Source organism: Hippocampus bargibanti, linkage group LG11 (genome assembly GCF_051943395.1).
Source record: "Hippocampus bargibanti isolate YZ-2025 linkage group LG11, ASM5194339v1, whole genome shotgun sequence".
NCBI lineage: Eukaryota > Metazoa > Chordata > Actinopteri > Syngnathiformes > Syngnathidae > Hippocampus > Hippocampus bargibanti.
The window spans coordinates 21753664-21775454 of record NC_142744.1 but is presented as its reverse complement, the minus strand read 5'-3'; the positions used below and the strand labels follow the sequence as shown (position 1 = coordinate 21775454).

Here is a 21791-nt window from a genome sequence, read left to right as displayed (position 1 = left end):
TTATATCAATATTCAAGGGAGTCCGAAAAAATATCGATATAACCGGGACTATTGATATATCCGACCCTGTTTGCATGTAATTTTCTCCGTGCGTGCATAGAAATAGTATCGATATAACCGTGACTATCGATATATCCGATATCGATATAACGAGACTTTACTGTATTTTAATAATCTGAACTTTAAGTAAGCTTTTTAAAAATATATTTTGCAGTTGTATTTATTTTTGACTCTTGGACGTACGTATGATACAGGAGCTGTGTCCTGGTTATGACTATGGTAACCGCGAACTCTGCTGCAATGTGGATCAGTTGCGTACTCTCAAAGCGAGTCTCCAGCTTCCCCTTCAATTCCTGTCTCGGTATGAACTTTAGCTCACATCGTGAACTCGCAGCACACCAGGTCATAGCATAATTGTCAGTCAATATCATTCTGTGTGGCTATTTGCAGGTGTCCCTCATGTTTCTTCAACTTGATGAACCTCTTCTGTGAGTTGACGTGTAGCCCGCACCAGAGTCAATTCATGAATGCCACCAAGTTCGAGTTCGTAAATTCCACCGAGTTCAACAGCTCCAGTGTCGTGGAGGTTCAGTACTATATCGGACAAAAATTCTCCAACGGTGAGTTTGCATACACACCCCTCTCCTCAAACATGAGTGTTTGCACGCTTATCTGAGTAGCTTGGACCTACACTGCCTGCACACTTAAAGGACAACCAACACCACTTTTTTGTTTCCTAACTGAAATCAGAACAACGTTTTATAGCATCTAAAATACCCAAAACACGCAGTATATTTTTAGTCAAATGCAAAACACCAATAAAAATGACTTACGATGTCTAAAAACTACTTCAATTTGAAACCGGAAGTGGCCAGTTTCATAAGGTCCCGCCCCCTTGTTCGTGGTGTCACGCCAAGACGTCTTGCCTTGCTCGAGAATCAAAACAATGGCCTCAGATTCGGAGAAGAGGCTTTCTTGTTACTCATCCAGTTATGAATATGATTCAAATAGTTCTGAAGAGGAAAGCATACATGTTTGCAATCGATTAAAGAATTTATTCCGTGTCATTTTGAGGTATCTGGGGGCGGGGGATGTAGCACCCAAAAGGAGCAGAATATGGCGACAAAGCTCCGTGGAAAGGGGCTGATTTTTTTTTCTGAGAGTTTTTGTCAGCGAACATCAAATAGATGCTTGTTGCGACACACAACGATTCACCATCGCGTTATGTGTTTTCCTTCTAATTTCGCCATCAACACGAATTTTTCAGACCAAACAAAGTACCGCAAAATGCATTAACTTGATGAAAGGACTGCTACAATGTGTCCTTTTTCGGTCAGGGGCGTTCCTTCCGTGACGTGAGGACTCGTCACCAACTCAAAAATAAGACTTCAGGAATATTCAGCGGGAGTCTTAAAACGTAAAATATATCTATATGTGGTGAAATCTTTGTAAAATACGCTCAGTCGAAGTCATTTGAAGCGATTTTACAAATTATGGACGCAACTTGTCCGGAGGCGTCAGTTGTCCTTTAAACATTGTACTCATTAAAGAAGTTGTCTTTATTCTTAATATACTGTTTCTTCACTTTTTGGTGGTTATGTTTCAATATCCCAAAAGTGAATTTCCACACAATCGAGGGTCACCTTCGATTTATTTATTTATGTATTTGGAGGCATTGGGGCTAGTTACACCCATATCAAGCCATTAACAACCACATTCTCCTAACACATGTTGCACTTAATTAATGCAACTTTTAAAATGAAAATGCAAAATAAATACAGATCTGATTGCTTTTGTAAAACATTTCTTCTGAACAAAGACTTTTTCTTACTGACTGTTCTGACTGAAAAGAAAAAATGTAAGAAAATCTTAAGCACACAAAGGAAAGTCTACGATGGAGTGACTCCGCAAATTGTTGTACATATTCTTGCTTCAAATGGAGTTACAGCTGAGCAATATGGCCAAAAATTCATATTCAAAGTCAGCTTTAATGTCAAATATGCTAATATGCATGACATACGGCACATATGAAAATACTGTCCTCTCGGACCTAAGGCAAGTGCAAGGCACTTATGACTTTGACAAAACACAAAAAAACACAAACGCCAATTATCAGCGAGAGAGAGAGAGAGGAGCCGCTGCGTGTTCATGCGCCATCTTGGGGGAAAAAAACAAAAATAACAAATAATATGACAACACAAAGACATAGTCATTCATTCTTCCGCACTTTCTGTCCCCTCTTTGTGACATGAAGCAGTTCTAGATGAAAGCATCCTTTTCAGTAGTGGATCAGGGACGTCATGGTGGAATGCGCACGTCCACTACAAGCCAAATGTTGCAAACAAACACAAAGCTGTATGTAGCATCCATTGACAAAAAGAGATTGTCTCACATCTCCTGTAAATCCACTTAAATTCCAAGCCACAACAATTCCACATACGCATCGGTGCTCTGCGCTGACGCTCCTTTCTTTTCATCGTGGGCTCCTCAAGCCATGCATACATCCAGCCGCAGACTGTCCAACAGCACCGACCTTTCCGCTGAACAAAGTGGGGCTGTGAAGATGCTGCCCATTACAGGCGCAAAAAAGCACAATGGCCCCAGGTGTGTCCAGCGTTGACAGTCAAATGTCACCGACATTCCTCCCATTCAAAAATAGTACTGGCATACTCATGCTGCCGAAAAGGCGCAACCGCTCGGCACAGTCTCCTCCTTGATGAATGTCGTAGCCAAAAATGCTGAAAAACAATCTGTATCTGTTCCACACGACGCACAACAACACAAAGTGACAAAAGAAAACACAAAAACAAGACAAAAACAGCAAAAAAAGCAAGGCTCATGAGAGCCTACTCGGGCGCCTTCTTGGAAAAAAAATGTTATATGAATTAAATCCCTTCACTCTCTTGAGACCATAGTGATATAAACTTCAATGTCAAGATTTATGTAAATATAAATATTGTCTGTTTAGTGGCAGAAATAATTAGATTTATAACACTTCTTTTCATTATTCTTTGTAAAGTATCTGTTTATATTTATAGAGTCAGTTACTGATGGAGAATAATAATTTATCATGTTTAAAAGTGCCGTGCTTTGCTGACCAACTAAACCAGGGGTCGGGAACCTTTTTGACTAAGAGAGCCATAAAAGTAAAATATTTAGAAATGTTTTTCGGTGAGAGCGCGCGCACGGCAACTTTTCAACAAAATATCAGAATGTATTATTTAAAATAACTGTGATAGTACTCACCGTTAACATGAATGGTTTTCCGTTCCTCGTGATTGGTAAAAATCCAGGCAAACGATCGGAATGAAACTCAATTTGCCGGTCCAGAGTCGAAATTACTGCTAGCTAGCCTGCACATGGCTCATAAGCTTCCACACTTACTATCTGCAATTTACTTCTTGCAGAAGTATGTTGATGCTAACGTTCACATGGGGCTTGTTAAAATGTCACAAAATGTTTCATCGATGGTATTGTTTCATTGCAAATTAGAATCAGAACATTTTCTCTCCTCTAATGCGCCGATGCATTCACGCTCAAGTGCACTAGTTGGGTGTGAAGTGCACTCGTTGGGCGTTTACCTGTTTCAACATGACGGCCACTATCATCCAATCAAAATGGCGCTTTCGGCCATTCTAGGTCAGTGTCATCCAATACAAATTGCACTTTCCGCCAACTGCAGCCCCAACGGGAAATGAATGGTGAAAAATCGACAATATGTATTTAGTTTTTATCGGCGAGCCATATGCAATCATCAAAAGAGCCATATATGGCTCGCGAGCCATAGGTTCCCGACCCCTGAACTAAACAATGGGCCTACAGTCAAAGCGCAGATGACCACAGTAAATCTGAGTGAAACACACACGGCAGGGTGAACTGTCGGCTACATCTAGGAGGTCTGCCCTTGAACACAATTTGTGGCTTGGGATACTCCTTTATCACCGAAGTTATTTACGGCTTGAACATCCTGCACAGGCGCCAGGTTACAGACTTATCTATCGGTTGATGGAGGGGACAACCAATTTGAGTGTCTATGTTTTATTGCTTACATCTGTTGTTGCTCAGAACGGCCAGAGGCGTGGTATGCTAATCAAGAAAACTATGTTTTACTAATATATCACTTTAATTTACATATACTCTCAATAAATAGCTTGGCAGAGGGGCGCAGAATTCAGACGTATGTCATCTGATGACTGCGTCTCCTGCCGGCAGTGGGGACAATCTTTCTGGTTCTGAGACTCTGTCCACGGTGTCTGACTGTCATATCTTTGACAGTTACTTAATTTTCTTTTATATTCTTCATTAATGTTATTACTTAGTGGGTTTACTTGATTTTCAAGATGAAAACAGGCAATGTTTCTTCTCATTTATAGTTGTATATTACGATTTTGTGAAATATTTCCCTCAACATTTCAAAATGTACAAATATGGTAAAAAATAGCTTCTACTTGCTGAATTAATTTTTAAAGCAGAGCAGTGTGTCTCAAAACATTCTGTAACAATTTCCATACAACAAGGCCTAGAAGACCCATGTGCTGGCGAAATGTGACTTTAATGGATGCCGTCCCTTTTTGCAGCCATGTACAACGCCTGCCGGGATGTACAAGCACCGTCCAGCAACGTAAAGGCCTTGTCCCTGCTGTGCGGAAAAAGCGCCCAGTACTGCAATGCCACCAACTGGATCCAATACATGTTTGACATAAACAACGGACAAGCTCCTTTTCCTATCATACCAATATTCACAGGTGAATATTACGTAGCAAAAAAAAAACTATTTCTCTCAGTATGCCAATTGTATTCTTTTAAATTGACTTTAGATGTGCCGGTGTTTGGATACACCCCGATGAACAACAAGACATACGACTGTTCCGAAGGCCTGGACGATGGTTCTAGCCCTTGCTCCTGCCAAGATTGTACCAAAGTATGCGGGCCCAAACCCATTCCTCCACCTGTCCAGCCTCCTTGGACCATCATTGGGATGGACGCAATGACCGTCATTATGTGGATCTCTTACATCACCTTCCTGTTCCTGTTTATTGGTACAGTGCTCACAGCGTGGTTCTACAGGTAAAAATAAACAAGTGTGTGTGTGTATATATATATATATATATATATATATATATATATATATATATATATATATAGTAAAGTCTCGTTATATCGATATTCTCGGGAGTCCGAAAAAATATCGATATAACCGGGACTATCGATATATCCGAGCCTGCGCGCATGTGATTTTCTCCTTGCGTTCATAGAAATAGTATCGTAATAAGCGGTACTATCGATATAACGAGACTTTACTGTATATATATATATATATATAATTATTCTACATACTGTTTTCTTGATGTTATATTATATCCATTTGGTTATGCTCCTGGCCTCCAAGGCCTTCTCTGCTGGCCTAACATAATCGGACATCATTATCATAATTATAATAAAAGTCAATTTCATTAAAAAAGTATTTTTTATATATATATATATATATATATAATGTGTGTGTGTGTATATATATATATATATATATATATATATATATATATATATATATATATATATATATGTGTGTGTGTGTGTGTGTGTGTGTGTGTGTGTGTGTGTGTGTGTGTGTGTGTGTGTGTGTGTGTGTGTGTGTGTGTGTGTGTGTATATATGTGTGTGTGTGTGTGTGTGTATATATATATATATATGTGTGTGTGTGTGTGTATGTATGTGTGTGTGTGTGCGTGTGTATATATATATATATATATATATATATATGTATATGAGGGCGCTGAAGAGGATGAAGGGGGGAAAGGCACTCGGGCCTGATGATTTACCAATCGAGGTATGGAAATGTCTTGGAGAGGTGGCGGTGGTGTTCCTGACTGGGTTATTCAATGGTGAACAGCTGCCTAAAGAATGGAGACAAAGTGTACTCGTGCCCATTTTTAAGAACAAATGAGATGTGCAGAGTTGTACTAATTACAGAGGAATAAAGTTGATGAGCCATACAATGAAACTCTGGGAAAGAGTAGTTGAAGCTTGACTAAGAGCAGAAGTGAACATTTGTGAGCAGCAGTATGGCTTCATGCCAAAAAAAGAGTACGACAGATGCAGTGTTTGCTTTAAGAATGCTGATAGAGAAGTACAGAGAAGGTCAGAAGGAATTGCATTGTGTCTTTGTAGATCTGGAGAAAGCGTACGACAGGGTGCCCAGAGAAGAGCTGTGGCATTGCATGAGGAAGTCTGGAGTGACGGAAAAGTTTGTCAGAGCGGTACAAGACATGTATCACGACTGTAAGACAGTTGTGAGGTGTGCTGTCGGTGTGACGGAGGAATTCAAGGTGGAGGTGGGACCCCACCAGGGGTCAGCTCTGAGCCCCTTCTGGTTTGCTATGGTGATGGACAGACTGACAGACGATGTTAGACAAGAATCTCCTTGGACCATGATGTTTGCAGATGACATTGTGATCTGTAGCGAGGACAGGGAACAGGTGGCGGAGAAACAAGAGATGTGGAGATATGCCCTGGAAAGGAGAGGAATGAAGATCAGTCGCAGCCAGACGGAATATATGTGTGTGAATGAGAGGGATCCAAATGCAAGAGTGATGCTACAGGGAAAAGAGATAAAGAAGGTGGAGGATTTTAAGTACTTGGGGTCAACCGTCCAGAGCAGGCATGGGCAAACTACGGCCCGCGGGCCACATACGGCCCGTTAGGCTTTTTAATCCGGCCCGCCGAACTTGCCCACATTATAGTACAAACAGTGTCTAAAACTCATGACAAAAAGTTAGCGAACAACAGGGCAGATAACTGAAAAGTTGCCTGTCCCAATTTTCACAACTTGAAGCACAAAGAGACAACTAATCACATTAAAAAACATTGTAACAAAGTATAAAGTTTTTTTTTAAATCAAGAATGCACCTACTACAAATGCTACCTTGCTTAATTTACGGTAAATGTGCATGGCCGTAGATTTTGCTGCAGTAGTCGATTGTCATTGCGGTTTGCATTGCTTCCTACGAGCCACTAAGCCCCTTTCATAAGTCTCACGTACACATTACAGTCACGGTTTAATGTGAATTTACGTTTTTTAGCGTCACATATGTTGTTAGCTTCTTTTGAATCTTTCTTCTGGGCTGAGGTTCTGTGCATCTATTTTGGAAAATGACATGCAATTGCACGACTTTATAACGCTTGCGAAAGTCCGGAAGAAAGAAGCAGGCTTCTGATTGGCTGCCGTGCCGAGAATGCAAATTTCAACTGCAGGTAGTCTATGTTTGTGTGCTCGGCGACGGTACACGTGTTTTGTTTGTGCGTGTAGGCGAGGGCGTCAGTGAGGAGTTTGTTGAGGGCGCGGTCAGGACAAACCATCTATGATTTGGCGGAATTTAACACAAGTAGGTATTATTGAGCTTGAATATTTCGTTGTGTAATAATATGTTTTGAATTTTGAAAGTGATTCCATTTTTCAATAAATGTGGATTTCTTTAACTTTGCCCCTTCGATGGAAACTTATTAAAAACAGACGCAATCTTGATAAATCACAGTGCATGTTATTTTAATCTATTTCCATTTCCTCCTCCAAGTATCTGCGAAATAGTATGTAAACGCCATATTCCTTGAGACAAATTTATTAACTGATCAGGGATATTTTTCACATTTGAAAGACAGTTAATAAATTGGGTTGTAGTGTTCTTACTGTGCTATGAGGTTTGTACATACTACATTTAAAGGCACCGGCACCATTTTTTGTTTTTGTTTCCCACTGGCATCAGAAAAACGTTTTATAGCATCTAAAATACCCAAATCAGGCAGGCTGATATTTTTAGTTAAATGAAGAACACAAATAAAAATGACTTCAAATGAATCCGGAAATGGTCAGTTTCAGAAGGTCCCACCCCCCTGTTCGTGACGTCACGCCAAGACGTCTTGCCTTTGATCGAGAATCAAAACAATGGCTTCAGATTCGGAGAAGATGTTTTCTTGTTACTCATCCAGTTATGAATATGATTCAAATAGTTCTAAAGAGGAAAGCATAAATGTTTGCAATTGATTCAAGGAGTCCTCCCATATCAATTCGAGCCATCAATGACAGCAATTGTAGCACCCAGAAATGCAGAAGATTGCGCCCAAGCTCCGTTGGAAATGGGCTGATTTGTCAGCTGGGAATTTGTGTCAGCGAATATCAAATAGTTGTCTTGGTGCAACACACAACGATTCACCATGGCGTTATTTATGTGTTTTCTTTCTAATTTCACCATCAACACGGATCAACACGAAGTTTTCAGACCAAACAAAGTACCCAAAATGCATTGTATGTCGCTTTCTCGGTCAGGGGCGGTCCAAACGTGACGTCACATGGGGATCGTCATCAACTCGAAAACAAGACTTCATGAATATTCAGCGCAAGTCCTAAAACGTAAACTATAGCTATATGCTGTGGAATCTTTGTAAAATACGCTCAGTCGAAGTCATTTGAAGTGATTTTATAAATTATGGACATAACTTGTTCAGAGTATTTCCGGCCCAAACACTCCCTCCAAATGCTCCTGGCCCGGCCCCTCTGTCAAATTTTAGAACCCAATGCGGCCCGCGAGTCAAAAAGTTTGCCCACCCCTGGTCCAGAGCAATGGAGAGTGTGGAAAAGAGGTGAAGAAGCGTGTCCAGGCACGCTGGAGTGGCTGTAGAAAAATGTCAGGTGTGATGTGTGATAGAAGGGTTTCAGCTAGGATGAAAGGAAAAGTGTATAAAACCGTGGTGAGACCAGCCATGATGTTTGGACTGGAGACAGTGCCACTGAAGAAAAGACAGGAAGAAGAGCTGGAGGTCGCAGAGCTGAAGATGTTGAGGTTTTCTTTGGGAGTGACCAGGTTGGATAGGATCAGGAATGAGTACATTAGAGGGACAACTCATATTAGAGGCGTTGGAGAGAAAGTCAGAGAGGCCAGACTGAGATGGTTTGGACATATCCAGAGGAGAGATATATCGGGAGAAGGATGCTGAGACTTGAACTGCCAGGCAGGAGACCGAGAGGAAGACAGAAGAGGAGGTTTATGGATGTGGTCAAAGAGGACATGAAGGTAGCTGGTGTGCGACAAGAGGATGCACAAAACCGGGATAGATGGAGGACATTGATTCGCTGTGGCGAATCCTGAGGGGAAAAGCCGAAAGGAAAAGAAGATATGTATATGTTCAACAGTAGCCAAAATGGAACTGTATAGTGCCACTTAGCAGTTTTTTTTACGACGATACTAGTGCAGCGTGTTCTACCGGGAACAAATTCCTTGTGTGTTCTACATACTTGGCAATAAAGATGATTCTGATTCTGATATATGTATATGTATATATGTATATGTTTATATCAGTGACGTGCGGTGAGGTTCATGGCTGGTGAGGCACTGACGTCATCATAGTCAGATTTACAAACATATGAACTCTACAGAGTAGTTTATTCACCATTTGATTGGCAACAGTTAACATATTTTGCTGAGAATCTTTCATAACTTTGCTGCTGTGAAATGTAAATTTCTCCACTGCGAGACTAATAAAGGCCAATCCAATCCAATGACAATCTCGTCTACTTCTACAGCAACAAATGGGGCTACACCGATCTCCTTTTTAATGTCATTTCTAATGACATCACCAACTGCTTCAATTAAATTGTTCTGTATTCTGTTTCACTGGCTAGAAAATATAGTGGATGTCCCAAAATGACTCGCTAGCCTGTCATCTTTCTGAGCAAAAGCATGTAATAGTTCAACATAGTTGCCACGATTAGCAGAGCCTTTACTTTCACCATTTCCACGAAATGCCAGCTGTTGTTTGGCAAGGAAGCAGGTGGCATTGATGAGATCTTTTAAAATCTCCCGGTTCTCCTAATGCACCTTAGCATTGTGGATGCTGATGTTGAGTCTTCGCTCATGTTTGATGAGGCTCCGTTGTAAAATTTTCAGGTCGCAATATGCCATTTGAGTCCAGACATTGTCACAAGTTGAGAACAGAAGGCAGGAAAAGCAGAAAAGGCGGTTTCTTGCTGGACATCCACACAGCCAGCCTTTTCGTGTGTACCAGTCCGCCTGAAAAGAGCGAGTATTGTGTCCCGTTGTCTGAAGCAAACCTTTTAGCTCCGGTGTTGGTCTTCCTTTAATTATTACCTCCTGCTTCGATTGAAAGTCCAGTTTAGAAAATTCTTTCAATTTAGATATGTAATCCTCCATTCTGAAAGTGAGGCCAAGCAACACGAAAAAATGACTGCAAGGTTGCACTTTACTTGCTAACTGTTTACTGTAGCTTTCTGTCTCTAATTCTATTATTCTGCAGACGTGGAGTAAGAAGTATCTCTGGAATCACAAGCACCCCCTGCCTGTCATGAGGCGGGAGACCTGTTTGCCTCACCTACGCACAGCGTTTTGATAAAAATAAAACAATAAACACTGTAGTACAGTGTTTATAATGTACAATGACTCTACATTATATACACCAGCTAAACTGTAGAAATTTAGTTCATATACTAAACGTGTTTGAACGCTTTAATAGCGATATGCAGAAGGACAGCAATGCGGTCTCACTGCAGAGCAAGCCAGCACAGTAAGCATAGTGATTGCGCAATCCATGGTGAGGATCAGCCGGCTGGTGCCTCACTGCTCGTCTCTACTTAGTATTTGAACGGTAAATGTGAAAATTCAGCGATTTAAAAAAAAATCCTAAAACGGTGAAGTTAAATGGACAAGAACTTTAAAGTACAAATCACTAAATACATATAACTGTTTAATTTATTTTTTCATTTGATATTTCCATGACAGCTTTCCATGATGACAGGTGAGGCACTGCCTCCACTGACTGCACGTCACTGGTATATATGTATGTATGTATATATATATATATATATATATATATATATATATATATATATATATATATATATATATATATATATATATATAAAAGTGTGTATCAGTGACGTGCGGTGAGGTTCATGGCTGGTGAGGCACTGATGTAATCAATGACGTCACCGCTCGTCTCTACTTAGTATTTGAACGGTAAACGTGAAAATTCAGCGATTTTGAAAAAAATCCTAAAACGGTGAAGTTAAATGGACAAGAACTTTAAAGTACAAATCACTAAATACATCTAACTGTTTAATTTATTTTTTTCATTTGATATTTCCATGACAGGTGAGGCACTGCCTCACCTGCCTCCACTGACTGCACGTCACTGATGTGTGTGTGTGTGTATATATATATATATATATATATATATATATATATATGTGTGTGTGTATGTAACATCCCAAGAAGGTAACTGTATCAACAAATCAACAATGGAGTGTGCAGTATAAGCATTTTCAGTGGCACTGCCTCGCGTCAGGAGAAGGACTACTTTGATACCCACTTCGTAGAGCCATAGTAGACTTATGCTCAAACTCTATAACCAGCTTCAGTTCTTGTCATTGGTACAAAGTAATTGAATCCACGAACAAAAACTTTTAAGCAGTAAAGGACGCAAATACAGTAAAGTCTCGTTATATCGATATTCAAGGGAGTCCGAAAAAATATCGATATAACCGGGACTATCGATATATCCGACCCTGTTTGCATGTAATTTTCTCCGTGCGTGCATAGAAATAGTATCGATATAACCGGGACTATCGATATATCCGATATCGATATAACGAGACTTTACTGTAGTTGAAACATGCAATACAATTGAAAAAGCCGCGAGGATTGAATGTACAAAATGTCTTAATGTGTACTTTTGTTTAGGAAAAGGACAGTCTTGTCGCAGTATGGGCCAATTTTGGATAGTAATAACCCATTGTCTCTCAACAGCGATAATCCTGAAGCAGGTAAAGACATTTCATTCACTTTAACTACGAACGACTTCTAGTGTATGTGAAGAAGCAAATCCTCAATTTGTGTCTGCCCACAGTCACCGCATCGTGCTGTGAAATGCAGGGGGAGCGTTTTGAAAACGCACTGCGAGCGGTCTTCAGCTCCTGGGGCTCATTCTGCGTACGCTACCCAGGTTCGGTCATCTTTGGTAGCCTACTCTTGGTGACTGCCTCCTCGGGCGGTCTGGCCTACATGCGCATCACCACCGACCCTGTGGAGCTGTGGTCGTCGCCTGGCAGCCAGGCACGCCAGGAGAAGGACTACTTTGATAGCCACTTTGGGGCTTTCTATAGGACGGCACAGCTCATCATTACCACGCCGCTCAATGACACATTCACCTACAGCCCCTACTTTGGAGGCTCCGATGTTCCCTTTGGAGCCATTTTGGATAAGGACATCCTTCATCAGGTAAGGTGGAAAATAGAACATACTGTATATCTGTTCATAAACAATAATCACAAACTGCCATCTGCTACTTTTTAAGCCTGTGCCGAATTGAATTGTTTGACTAACTCCCACACGAGGGCCATGAATAATTATTTTTTCCCTTGGTTTTCTATTTTCCTTTGATTGAAGTACATATGTATTATTATTTCTTTAATGTGAGTTTTTTTTTTGTTTTCTACTTTTGTGTTCTTTTTTGGTTTTCCTTTTAGTTTGATTTAATCATTTTTGTTTAATTTTTTATCTGATTTGATTGTTTTTAATTGAAGTTTTTTTTAATTAATTAAACTTGATTTTATTTATCTTTCTTAGTAATTGAGACTTATGATTAATGACGTTCATTCAGGAATAATTACTAGTGCATGCACACATTTAATTGGCAAATATGTAATTACATTTCTTATTTATCCGATTTAAAGTTTAGTTGTTTGGTTATTTTGATTACTTGTTTTCTCATCATATTCTATTCTTCTCAAAAAATGTCGGTCTCTTATTTCCACACATTCCAAGTGGACCGTTGTATGTCATTATTATATGCTGCAGCAGCCCCAACGTGATTTTATGTTTTTCTTTTATTCAATTTCCCCCTCCCTCAAACCCATCAGGTGTTGGATCTGCAGCTTGCCATTGAGGCACTCGTTGCCCAATACAATAGCCAGAACGTCACGCTGAAAGACGTTTGCCTTGCCCCGCTCGCTCCTTTCAACGACAACTGTACTATCTTGAGTGTCCTGAACTACTTCCAGAATAGCCATGATGTACTGGATCACATGCGAGGCGATGAATTCTTTGTCTATGCTGACTTTCACAGCCACTTCCTCTACTGTGTCAGGTTCATTTCTCCCTCCCTCTTTTATGGAATGCCGGGGGTGAGGGGAAAAAGAGGGAGAGAGTGAATTGGTATAGAACATGTTTCTATCTTACAGCTCACCAGCATCCCTAAATGACACTACTGTCCTCCATGATCCTTGTCTCGGCACTTTTGGAGGTCCGATCTTCCCTTGGCTGGCGCTGGGAGGCTACGACTGTAAGCCGTACACACACTGAAGGAATTAAATGGACAGCCTATTCTACCCCACATTTCAAGTTGCTTTATCAGGATCGAAACAGCAATGACATTTTCGTGAAGTTTTCCTTTCGACCACTTTTGTTTTGGAAATAAATGTTGCTAATTTTCTTTAATTTTAATTTAAAAAATGGAAATTAACATGAACGTTAGGATGTTTGGTTCCATGATGACTTGGGACCCACGGCGCCTTATCTAAAGCAAACAGTCCTCATACATGTAACACATTTTTTATTACATGGCTTTTGATTCAACATTGCACTTGGCATTGATTTGATGTAGTGGTGTACTGTTTGTAACATTATTCATTTCTTTGAACTCTGTCAAATGCTTGTTCTATGTACATAGCACGTGTGATGTTGAGGTCATCTCCTTTTGTTTGTTCCTTTCATACCAGCCACCAACTACAACAACGCTACTGCACTTGTCATCACCTTCCCGATCATCAACTCCCTCAATGACACTGACAGGCTGGGCAAAGCCCGAGCGTGGGAAAAAGAGTAAGATTTAGTTTCGTTTAAAGCAATAATGTCAAACTCATATTTGTCACGAGCCACATTGAAATTGATGAAATTGAGGGTTCCCCTGGACAGGGGTTATGACTACGATTTTTTTAAATTCCACCACCTCCTCATATTAGATATACACTGCACAACAAATACCTGTATAAGGATAACTGGTTTTGACGGCAAAAGCAAATAATAATGGACTGTTCAAACATTGTAATTATTACATTATATAGGACAATTTCAAGTTTTGATTCAGACTTCAGCATCATTATTGTGTTATGTTTGATTTGCTTTCGCGGTCCACATAAGATGATCTGGTAAGCCAGATCTCACCTTCGAACCTTGACTTTGACCCCAGTGTCTTAAAAGCTACTATTCTGTATTATGATGTCACAACAGATAATTAATGTAACTCCCCACACTGAGTTTCTTTGTACATGACCTGCTGCTAGGCTGAGGGAACATCCTGTATTTTCACGTGATGGCCAGACTAAACATGCAAAAACAGTTCTGTCAAACACAAATGCTAAGCAGAGATGCAGTGTTCAGTGCATAGGTTAGCATTAGCTAATGGTGTTAGCTTCTATAAGATTGGTATCCAAGCTTTATTGCCATTGATTGGATTGGATATGCCTTTGTTAGTCTACCACATTAAAACTTATGTGTGTGTGCGTGTACTCAGATTCATTCGCTTCATGAAGGAGTTCCACAACCCCAACCTGACCATCGCCTTCAGCTCCGAGAGGAGCGTCGAAGACGAAATCAACCGGGAGAGCAACAGTGACATCAGCACCGTCATCCTGAGCTACGCCATCATGTTTGTCTATATCTCGCTAGCATTAGGACACATCAACAGCTGCAGGAGACTGCTGGTAAGCGGCTATTTTCATGAGTTCATACCACGGTACATGGCACGGATTCAATAAAACCTGCTCAACCTGCTGCCACATTACTTGATAGCTCACAAAAAGAAAAAGTAGAAAAGAGATAAGGGCAATTTAGATTCATCTAAAGAAACAGAATGTAATTAAAAGGTCAATACAGTGATACCTCGGTTTACGAACCCCTTGGCTTACGAACTTTTCGGTTTACGAACGTTAAATTTATGAAAATTTTACCTTTGCATACAAACTATTTTTCGGGATACACGCGCAGCTGCCACAATGAGTGATGTGTTGTTTGCGAACGAGCCCGTTCTCTCGCTTGTTTTGGTCCTCTATTCCCCGCCCCCAGACATCGGTTAAAGCCACGTTTACGAACCCCTTGGCTTACGAACTTTTCGGTTTACGAACGTTAAATTTATGAAAATTTTACCTTTGCATACAAACTATTTTTCGGGATACACGCGCAGCTGCCACAATGAGTGATGTGTTGTTTGCGAACGAGCCCGTTCTCTCGCTTGTTTTGGTCCTCTATTCCCCGCCCCCAGACATCGGTTAAAGCCACGTGATTAGTCAAGAACGCAGCGGGGGCCGGGTGGGGGGGGGGGGGGGGGGTTACAGACAGAGAGATAGTGAAGCCATTCTCCAAAAAAGAAAATGGCTGACGACATTTTTTTGTCCTCTATTGCCCGCGCCCAGTCTTCGGTTAAAGCCACATGATTGGTCAAGAACGCACCAGTGAGGGGAGGTGGTTTAAACATTAAAGAAACAGGCAGACAACAGAGAGTGAGTGAGAAACTGGATAAATAACAGTGAAATTTGGATTTGTTTCAACTTTGATAGTTCAAAGGCACAGTGTAGACTGCAAGGTTAAAATTCCCATCAGGCTCCACAAATAACCTTCACAAGACATCTGTACACTTGATGCAAAAAGCTATCAACCCAGCTAAACAGAACCCAATTGATGAGGAACAAGGTAAAATTATCGCAGAGAAAGCACCTACAAGGGATCAAGATGGCGAAAGAAGGCTACGTTCCTCAAGTGTTTAATGCTGATGAAACCGGCCACTCCATTCCATCAAGCCATCAACGACCATCACAAAGGTAAATAAAACAACTTTATTCTATAGTACAGTTGATTTCTTTAATTATAATACCAGAGCACATTTTACACATAAAATAATGTATATGTTGTGTAGTTTTAAGGCTTACAGAATTAGAAAGTAGAAAATTATGTTTTATGGGGACCTGGGAACAGATTAGTCTCATTTTATTTGTTTCCTATGGGAAATTAATTTTTGGGATACACACTTTTCACCTTACACTGTCTGGGAACCAATTAAGTTCGTAAGCCAAGGTATCACTGTATACCTAACATTGGGGGTATTCACAGGGGTTGAGTGTGGTATATTTATGTTACCCGTTTTCATTATCATTAACAATGAGCTTTTTTTGTATGCAGGTGGATTCCAAGATTTCCCTGGCCGTAGCGGGCATTCTGATTGTGCTGAGCTCAGTGGCATCCTCGCTGGGCATCTTCAGCTACGTTGGCATCCCCCTCACCCTCATCGTCATTGAGGTCATCCCCTTCCTGGTGCTGGCTGTCGGGGTGGACAACATATTCATCATTGTGCAAACGTACCAGGTAGATGCATGCCGTTGAGTTCGTCAGTGTCCCTAAAACATGGCTTAATTTCCCTTTTTTGGATATTTTTATGTCAGCGAGATGAGAGGATGCCCCAGGAGGAACTTCACCAACAGATAGGACGCATCCTCGGCGACGTTGCACCCAGCATATTCCTGTCCTCCCTTTCAGAGACTGTGGCCTTTTTTCTGGGTATACACATATGATCAGGAATCAGAATTATAGGCCAATATGGCGTATGTTCTTAAAAGTGCAATATATTTTCTAATTCCATGTTCATGATAAACTGGTTCTGCAGGAGCACTGTCCAACATGCCTGCAGTCAGGACATTTTCCCTTTTTGCTGGCCTGGCTGTTTTTATTGATTTCCTATTGCAAATCAGCTGCTTTGTCAGTCTTCTGGGCTTGGATCTGAAGAGGCAGGAGGTGAGCCTAAATGTTGGCAATACATTAAGGTACTAGCTGAAGTTCCGAAATCTTGCTTTCACAATAGGCAAATCGTCTGGACATTATCTGCTGCTCCAAGTTGCCTGAGGGTCAGGAAACAAGGACGGACAGCATCCTTTTCCGTTTTTTCAAGAAGGTCTACGCACCGTTGATTCTCAAAGAATGGGTGCGGCCCATCATTGTAAGTGTGTGCGTCAGCAGCACATGTTTGCAACAGCCGTGTTGCTTTTGTACATGCAGTTTGTCAGTTGATCCATTACTTTAAAAAATCCCTCTATACAGGTGGCTGTGTTTGTGGGAGTATTGTCATTCAGTATTTCTGTGGTAAACAAAGTTGAGATTGGATTGAATCAGCAGCTCTCCATGCCTGATGTAAGTCATGTGAATGTGATGCACAGTGGTAATTTTGCTTGCAGATGGTAACCATGCAAGTTGAACAACTCTATGAAGTCGGTGTGAACTACCGTTCACAAATCTACATCATGATAAATGAATAACGTTTAAATAATAGTTTAAAGGAATAATTGTCATGTTATGAGAATAAACATATTAGATACTATAGTTGGAGTTACATCGACAAATTGGAGTATAATTTGAAGATTTAAATTTATTGAGGAAAAAAGTGATATTTTCACACAGAAAATTGTAATTTCAATGGATGTTTCCATTGGCATCAATACATGAGGGCAGTGGTTCTTAATGTTGTGAGAGGTTTCGAATCACACTAGTTCATATCCACAAGGATGCATCTGGGCCCCGCAATTGACGCATTTTGACACCCACTGGCGCAACTTTGGAACTCCACTACGCCAGCACAGGCGCATGTCTATTACGATTAGCGCATATTGCTACATGATGCACGCCACATATGACATACTTATGTTAAAATAGCTAAAAAAAACAAATTTAGACAGCAATTGAAACATGTTCGTTTTACTTTCGTCGTCTGCCATCTTGCCTTATCTAGCCATAATAACCTTGCATTTGTTTCGGAGTGTTTTAAAGTTGTGATAGAGGACATTTTGGGCTTTTCCGTGATCCGCCGGAAACTGACGAAAGACATAATCAAATATTCATTTACCCATGGTGCATTGCAGTTTTTTTATCAAACATGGCGGATGTTTGCATTGTGGAGCGTGCGAACAGGAGTAAAACTCCAAAAGACATTAAAAACAGGCAGCAAACAAACATATTCTCGTTTTTGTTAAGAAACAATCGAATAAGTCTGCGGAGGCTAGTGACAATGCAAACTGGTGTTAATGATTCCAATTTAGTTTTAGCGGCTCCCCTCTCCCGGCAAATTGGCGTTTTCATGTTGATGTTTGTTAAGTAATTATAAGTACCTTGCATGCGTTTTCATGTTTATGTTTGTTAAGTAATTATAAGTACCTTGCATGCTGGGTTCGAGAGGACAGTAATTTCATCTGTGCTGTATGTCATGCATATTAGCATATTTGACAATAAAGCTGACTCTGACTTTGACTTTGACTTTGACTTTGAAAGATGTCAGCGCTTGTTGCAGCACATTGGAAATCTTCAAAGTAAAGATTATTTTAAGTAGACACTTCTCAGAAATATTGTGCTAAATCGGTTCTCTTTTTCTTTTCAATATCAAAATAGAAAATTGAAAATGTTTGTTTATTTTATGTATATGAGTACATTCTTTGACTTGAATTACAATTATTGATATATTAGAAAAATAGATTTTACTCAAATAATGGCTTTTCATTTTAGAAATATGCTCCGATAAATGTATTTTGGTTTATGTCAATCAGTTTAGTGTACCATGGCAATTTAGTTAAATAGGGACCCATCAATTTTAGAATTTGGCCCCCTTTTCAGACACAAAGGGGGCCAACTGCCCCATTTTTTTAATTTCCCAGATGCATCCCTGTATCCACATTCACTGTGCCCTCAGTGAATAATAAAACTGTGCTCCTTTGGTTTTGCCAGTGCAAGTCTGGGCTTGTTTAACTTGGCTCGACAAATCATGCAGTCTGTGATGCTTGTCAATCCATGTTATACATATTTGTCTGACCACTTTATTTTTTTGCTCGACGTAGCATGGATTTTTTTTTTTTTTTTTTCAAGCAATGTAATGTGATCATCTGCAGCCAGTGAGGCCAAGTAGGCGTGTTATAATTGATGAACATGTTAACTCCGGTATGTCTTAGCCACCATGGCAAAAGAACCCCTCAGACAGCAAAAGAACCCAGGTTAAGAACCAGTGTATTTAAGGCATGTGTTTTAATGATCAATGCATCCAAGAAAAGCTGTCAGTTCTGTCCATGTTGTGGATTCACATTAGATTGTTGATTGCAGTAGTTGTACTTTATTCTCCTATTTGTATGACGTGTGGACTTTTTATATTAAAATCCATTGCATTCATTGCCATTGATGCTTTTTTTTTGGGGGGGGGGGCTCAAATAGGATTCCTACGTGTTGGACTACTTCAACAACCTGAATCAGTATCTCAAAACGGGAGCTCCAGTCTACTTCGTAGTGGAGAATGGCCTCAACTACAGCAGCCTTGAGGGTCAGAATGCCGTGTGCGGTGGCGTAGGCTGCAACAATAATTCACTGGTTCAACAGGTCTATTCCGCATCGCTCATCAGCAACTAGTATGTCTTCAAATAAAACACTTTAAGTGACAGCACAGGATTCTTGAATATATGTATTTTTTTTTTTTACTTTCAGCTCCACTATTGCCTTCACACCTTCCTCCTGGCTCGATGACTATTTTGATTGGGTCAAACCACAGTCCACTTGCTGCCGTTACAAGAATGACACAGGAGCCTTTTGTAACGCTTCAGGTAAATCAGTATCCAATGTCAACAAGTCTCTGAGTGAATTTTTGCCCACATTCTATTACCTTCTTTTACAATGGACTAGCAAACACACGGGCACAAGTGCATTGTTAACACTGCAGTGCTTTTACACAAGGTGGTAAAAATGGTTTACTTCCTCCTGGACAGCATGGTTTGAACCAATTGTTCGATGTGTCAACTTGACTTCTGCACAATAAAATGGGTTAATTGATTGATCGTCTATCAGATGTTATGGCAATGACAACTTGGAGAAATCAATATGTGATCACAACAGTGCGTCAGGTGTGCCGAAAAGAAATACAGTATTGTCTAAGAAACTGATGCCATGGTTGCTTGCAAAAAGTGAATCCTTAAAATTAAACAGCTGCATAAGGACTTTGAATCCAATTCACAACTTCTTTCTCAGAATCAGAATCGTCTTTATCTTTATTGCCAAGTATGTAGAACACACAAGGATTTTGTTTCCGGTAGAACACGCTGCACAGGTACCATCATCAAAAAATTGCAAAGAGGCACTATACAGTTCGATTTGGCAGTTCGATTTGGGTTACTGTTTAGAGAGTTAATGGCTTGGGGGAAGAAGCAACTGCACCAGAGCTCCAGCTGCTCCACTTGTTGTCGGTACGCAGACTCGTTGCCGTCTTTGATGAGACCGATGACTGTGGTGTCGTCTGCGAACTTTATGAATTTGACAGCTGGTTGTGTTGAGGTGCAGTCGTTTGTGTAGAGAGAGAAGAGCAATGGAGAGAGGACGCATCCCTGCGGAGCTCCAGTGCTCGTGGTTCGTGTTGAGGATGATATTTTTCCCAGTCTGACCTGTTGTGTCCGTCCTGCTTTTCCTCTTACGATCTGAAACACAAATGTTTTCAGTATACAGCACAAACGAAGGGCTTGGCATTGTCAATCCAATACTTTTGGAGGCCACTCTATGTCCAGCAATTTAGTTCACATTTTTGTAGGCTCATATTCAAAATGACTTTCTTATAGACCATCAACCTACATCACGTTCAGGCAATTCCCCACTTGAAATAAATTCCACTAAGTGTCCCTGCATTTTATATTTTCTATATACAGTAAAGTCTCGTTATATCGATATCGGATATATCGATAGTTCCGGTTATATCGATACTATTTCTATGCACGCACGGAGAAAATTACATGCAAACAGGGCCGGATATATCGATAGTCCCGGTTATATCGATATTTTTTCGGACTCCCTTGAATATCGATATAACGAGACTTTACTGTATGTAAAAAAAAAAGCCTAAATCCTCGTCAGCTGTCAGCGAATTCACAAAATGTCTCCCGTAACAATAAAAACGACTGCCTCGATGGCAAAACAAAGAAGTGATGGTTGATTGGCATTTGAGTAGGTCAAGGTCTGTTAAGATGGGTTTGACTTATATTACTCGAGAGCACGATGATAACAAACACGAATGGAAAATTACATGAACCAAATGCCTCAACAACCAAAGTATCATTGTCAGTTTTAAATATAACCTTGTCGAACTGGCCTCTGGTTTTCTAGTAATGGACCCATTGTGTGTACACTGTCGACCTTTGACCCAAAGTGGGAAGCAGAGGCCCCTTGGTGATGACTTCATGCGCTTTCTTCCCATGTTCCTGTCAGACAATCCAAATGTCAAGTGTGGAAAGGGGTAATTCCACATACTATGTTGCATATGTGTTTAAGTATTGCATCTCTTCCCTCACTCTTTGTTTTCTTTGCAGCGGCCATGCAGCCTATGCCACAGCAGTGGATGTTTTTCCCAACAACACACAGGTGGGCGCCAGCTATTTCATGAGCTTTCATACCATCCTGAAGGAGTCGTCGGACTACATTGATGCTTTGAAAATGGCCCGCATCTTAGCTGAGAACATCACTCAGACCATGGACCACAAGGTCTTTGCCTACAGGTGGGACCTACTCCTTCTGTTATACTTTGTGTAATCCACTGCTTTTTGTCGAACGAGAATACTGCAAGTTCCCGCATTATATGAAGCACACTTTCAATACAGTGATACCTCGGTTGACAAACATTCTAGCTAACGAACTTTTCGCCTTATGAACGTTAAGTTCGCGAGAATATAATCTT

The 21791-nt window shown here is 40.5% G+C and overlaps 1 protein-coding gene across 1 annotated transcript in view; it reads left to right on the top strand.

The window, feature by feature from the left end:
- The window catches only part of npc1 (Niemann-Pick disease, type C1), a 35102-nt gene that overhangs the window by 6087 nt on the left and 7224 nt on the right, over positions 1-21791 (top strand). Inside the window, exons 3-21 of the mRNA XM_089008245.1 lie at positions 255-361; positions 451-620; positions 4578-4745; positions 4818-5067; positions 11747-11829; positions 11913-12283; positions 12925-13151; positions 13246-13346; positions 13783-13885; positions 14577-14766; positions 16238-16420; positions 16498-16612; positions 16719-16846; positions 16914-17048; positions 17150-17239; positions 19298-19488; positions 19565-19680; positions 21224-21353; positions 21427-21612. Coding sequence (XP_088864371.1) covers positions 255-361; positions 451-620; positions 4578-4745; positions 4818-5067; positions 11747-11829; positions 11913-12283; positions 12925-13151; positions 13246-13346; positions 13783-13885; positions 14577-14766; positions 16238-16420; positions 16498-16612; positions 16719-16846; positions 16914-17048; positions 17150-17239; positions 19298-19488; positions 19565-19680; positions 21224-21353; positions 21427-21612 — 3044 coding nt within the window. The remainder of the gene's footprint in view (positions 1-254; positions 362-450; positions 621-4577; positions 4746-4817; positions 5068-11746; positions 11830-11912; positions 12284-12924; positions 13152-13245; positions 13347-13782; positions 13886-14576; positions 14767-16237; positions 16421-16497; positions 16613-16718; positions 16847-16913; positions 17049-17149; positions 17240-19297; positions 19489-19564; positions 19681-21223; positions 21354-21426; positions 21613-21791) is intronic.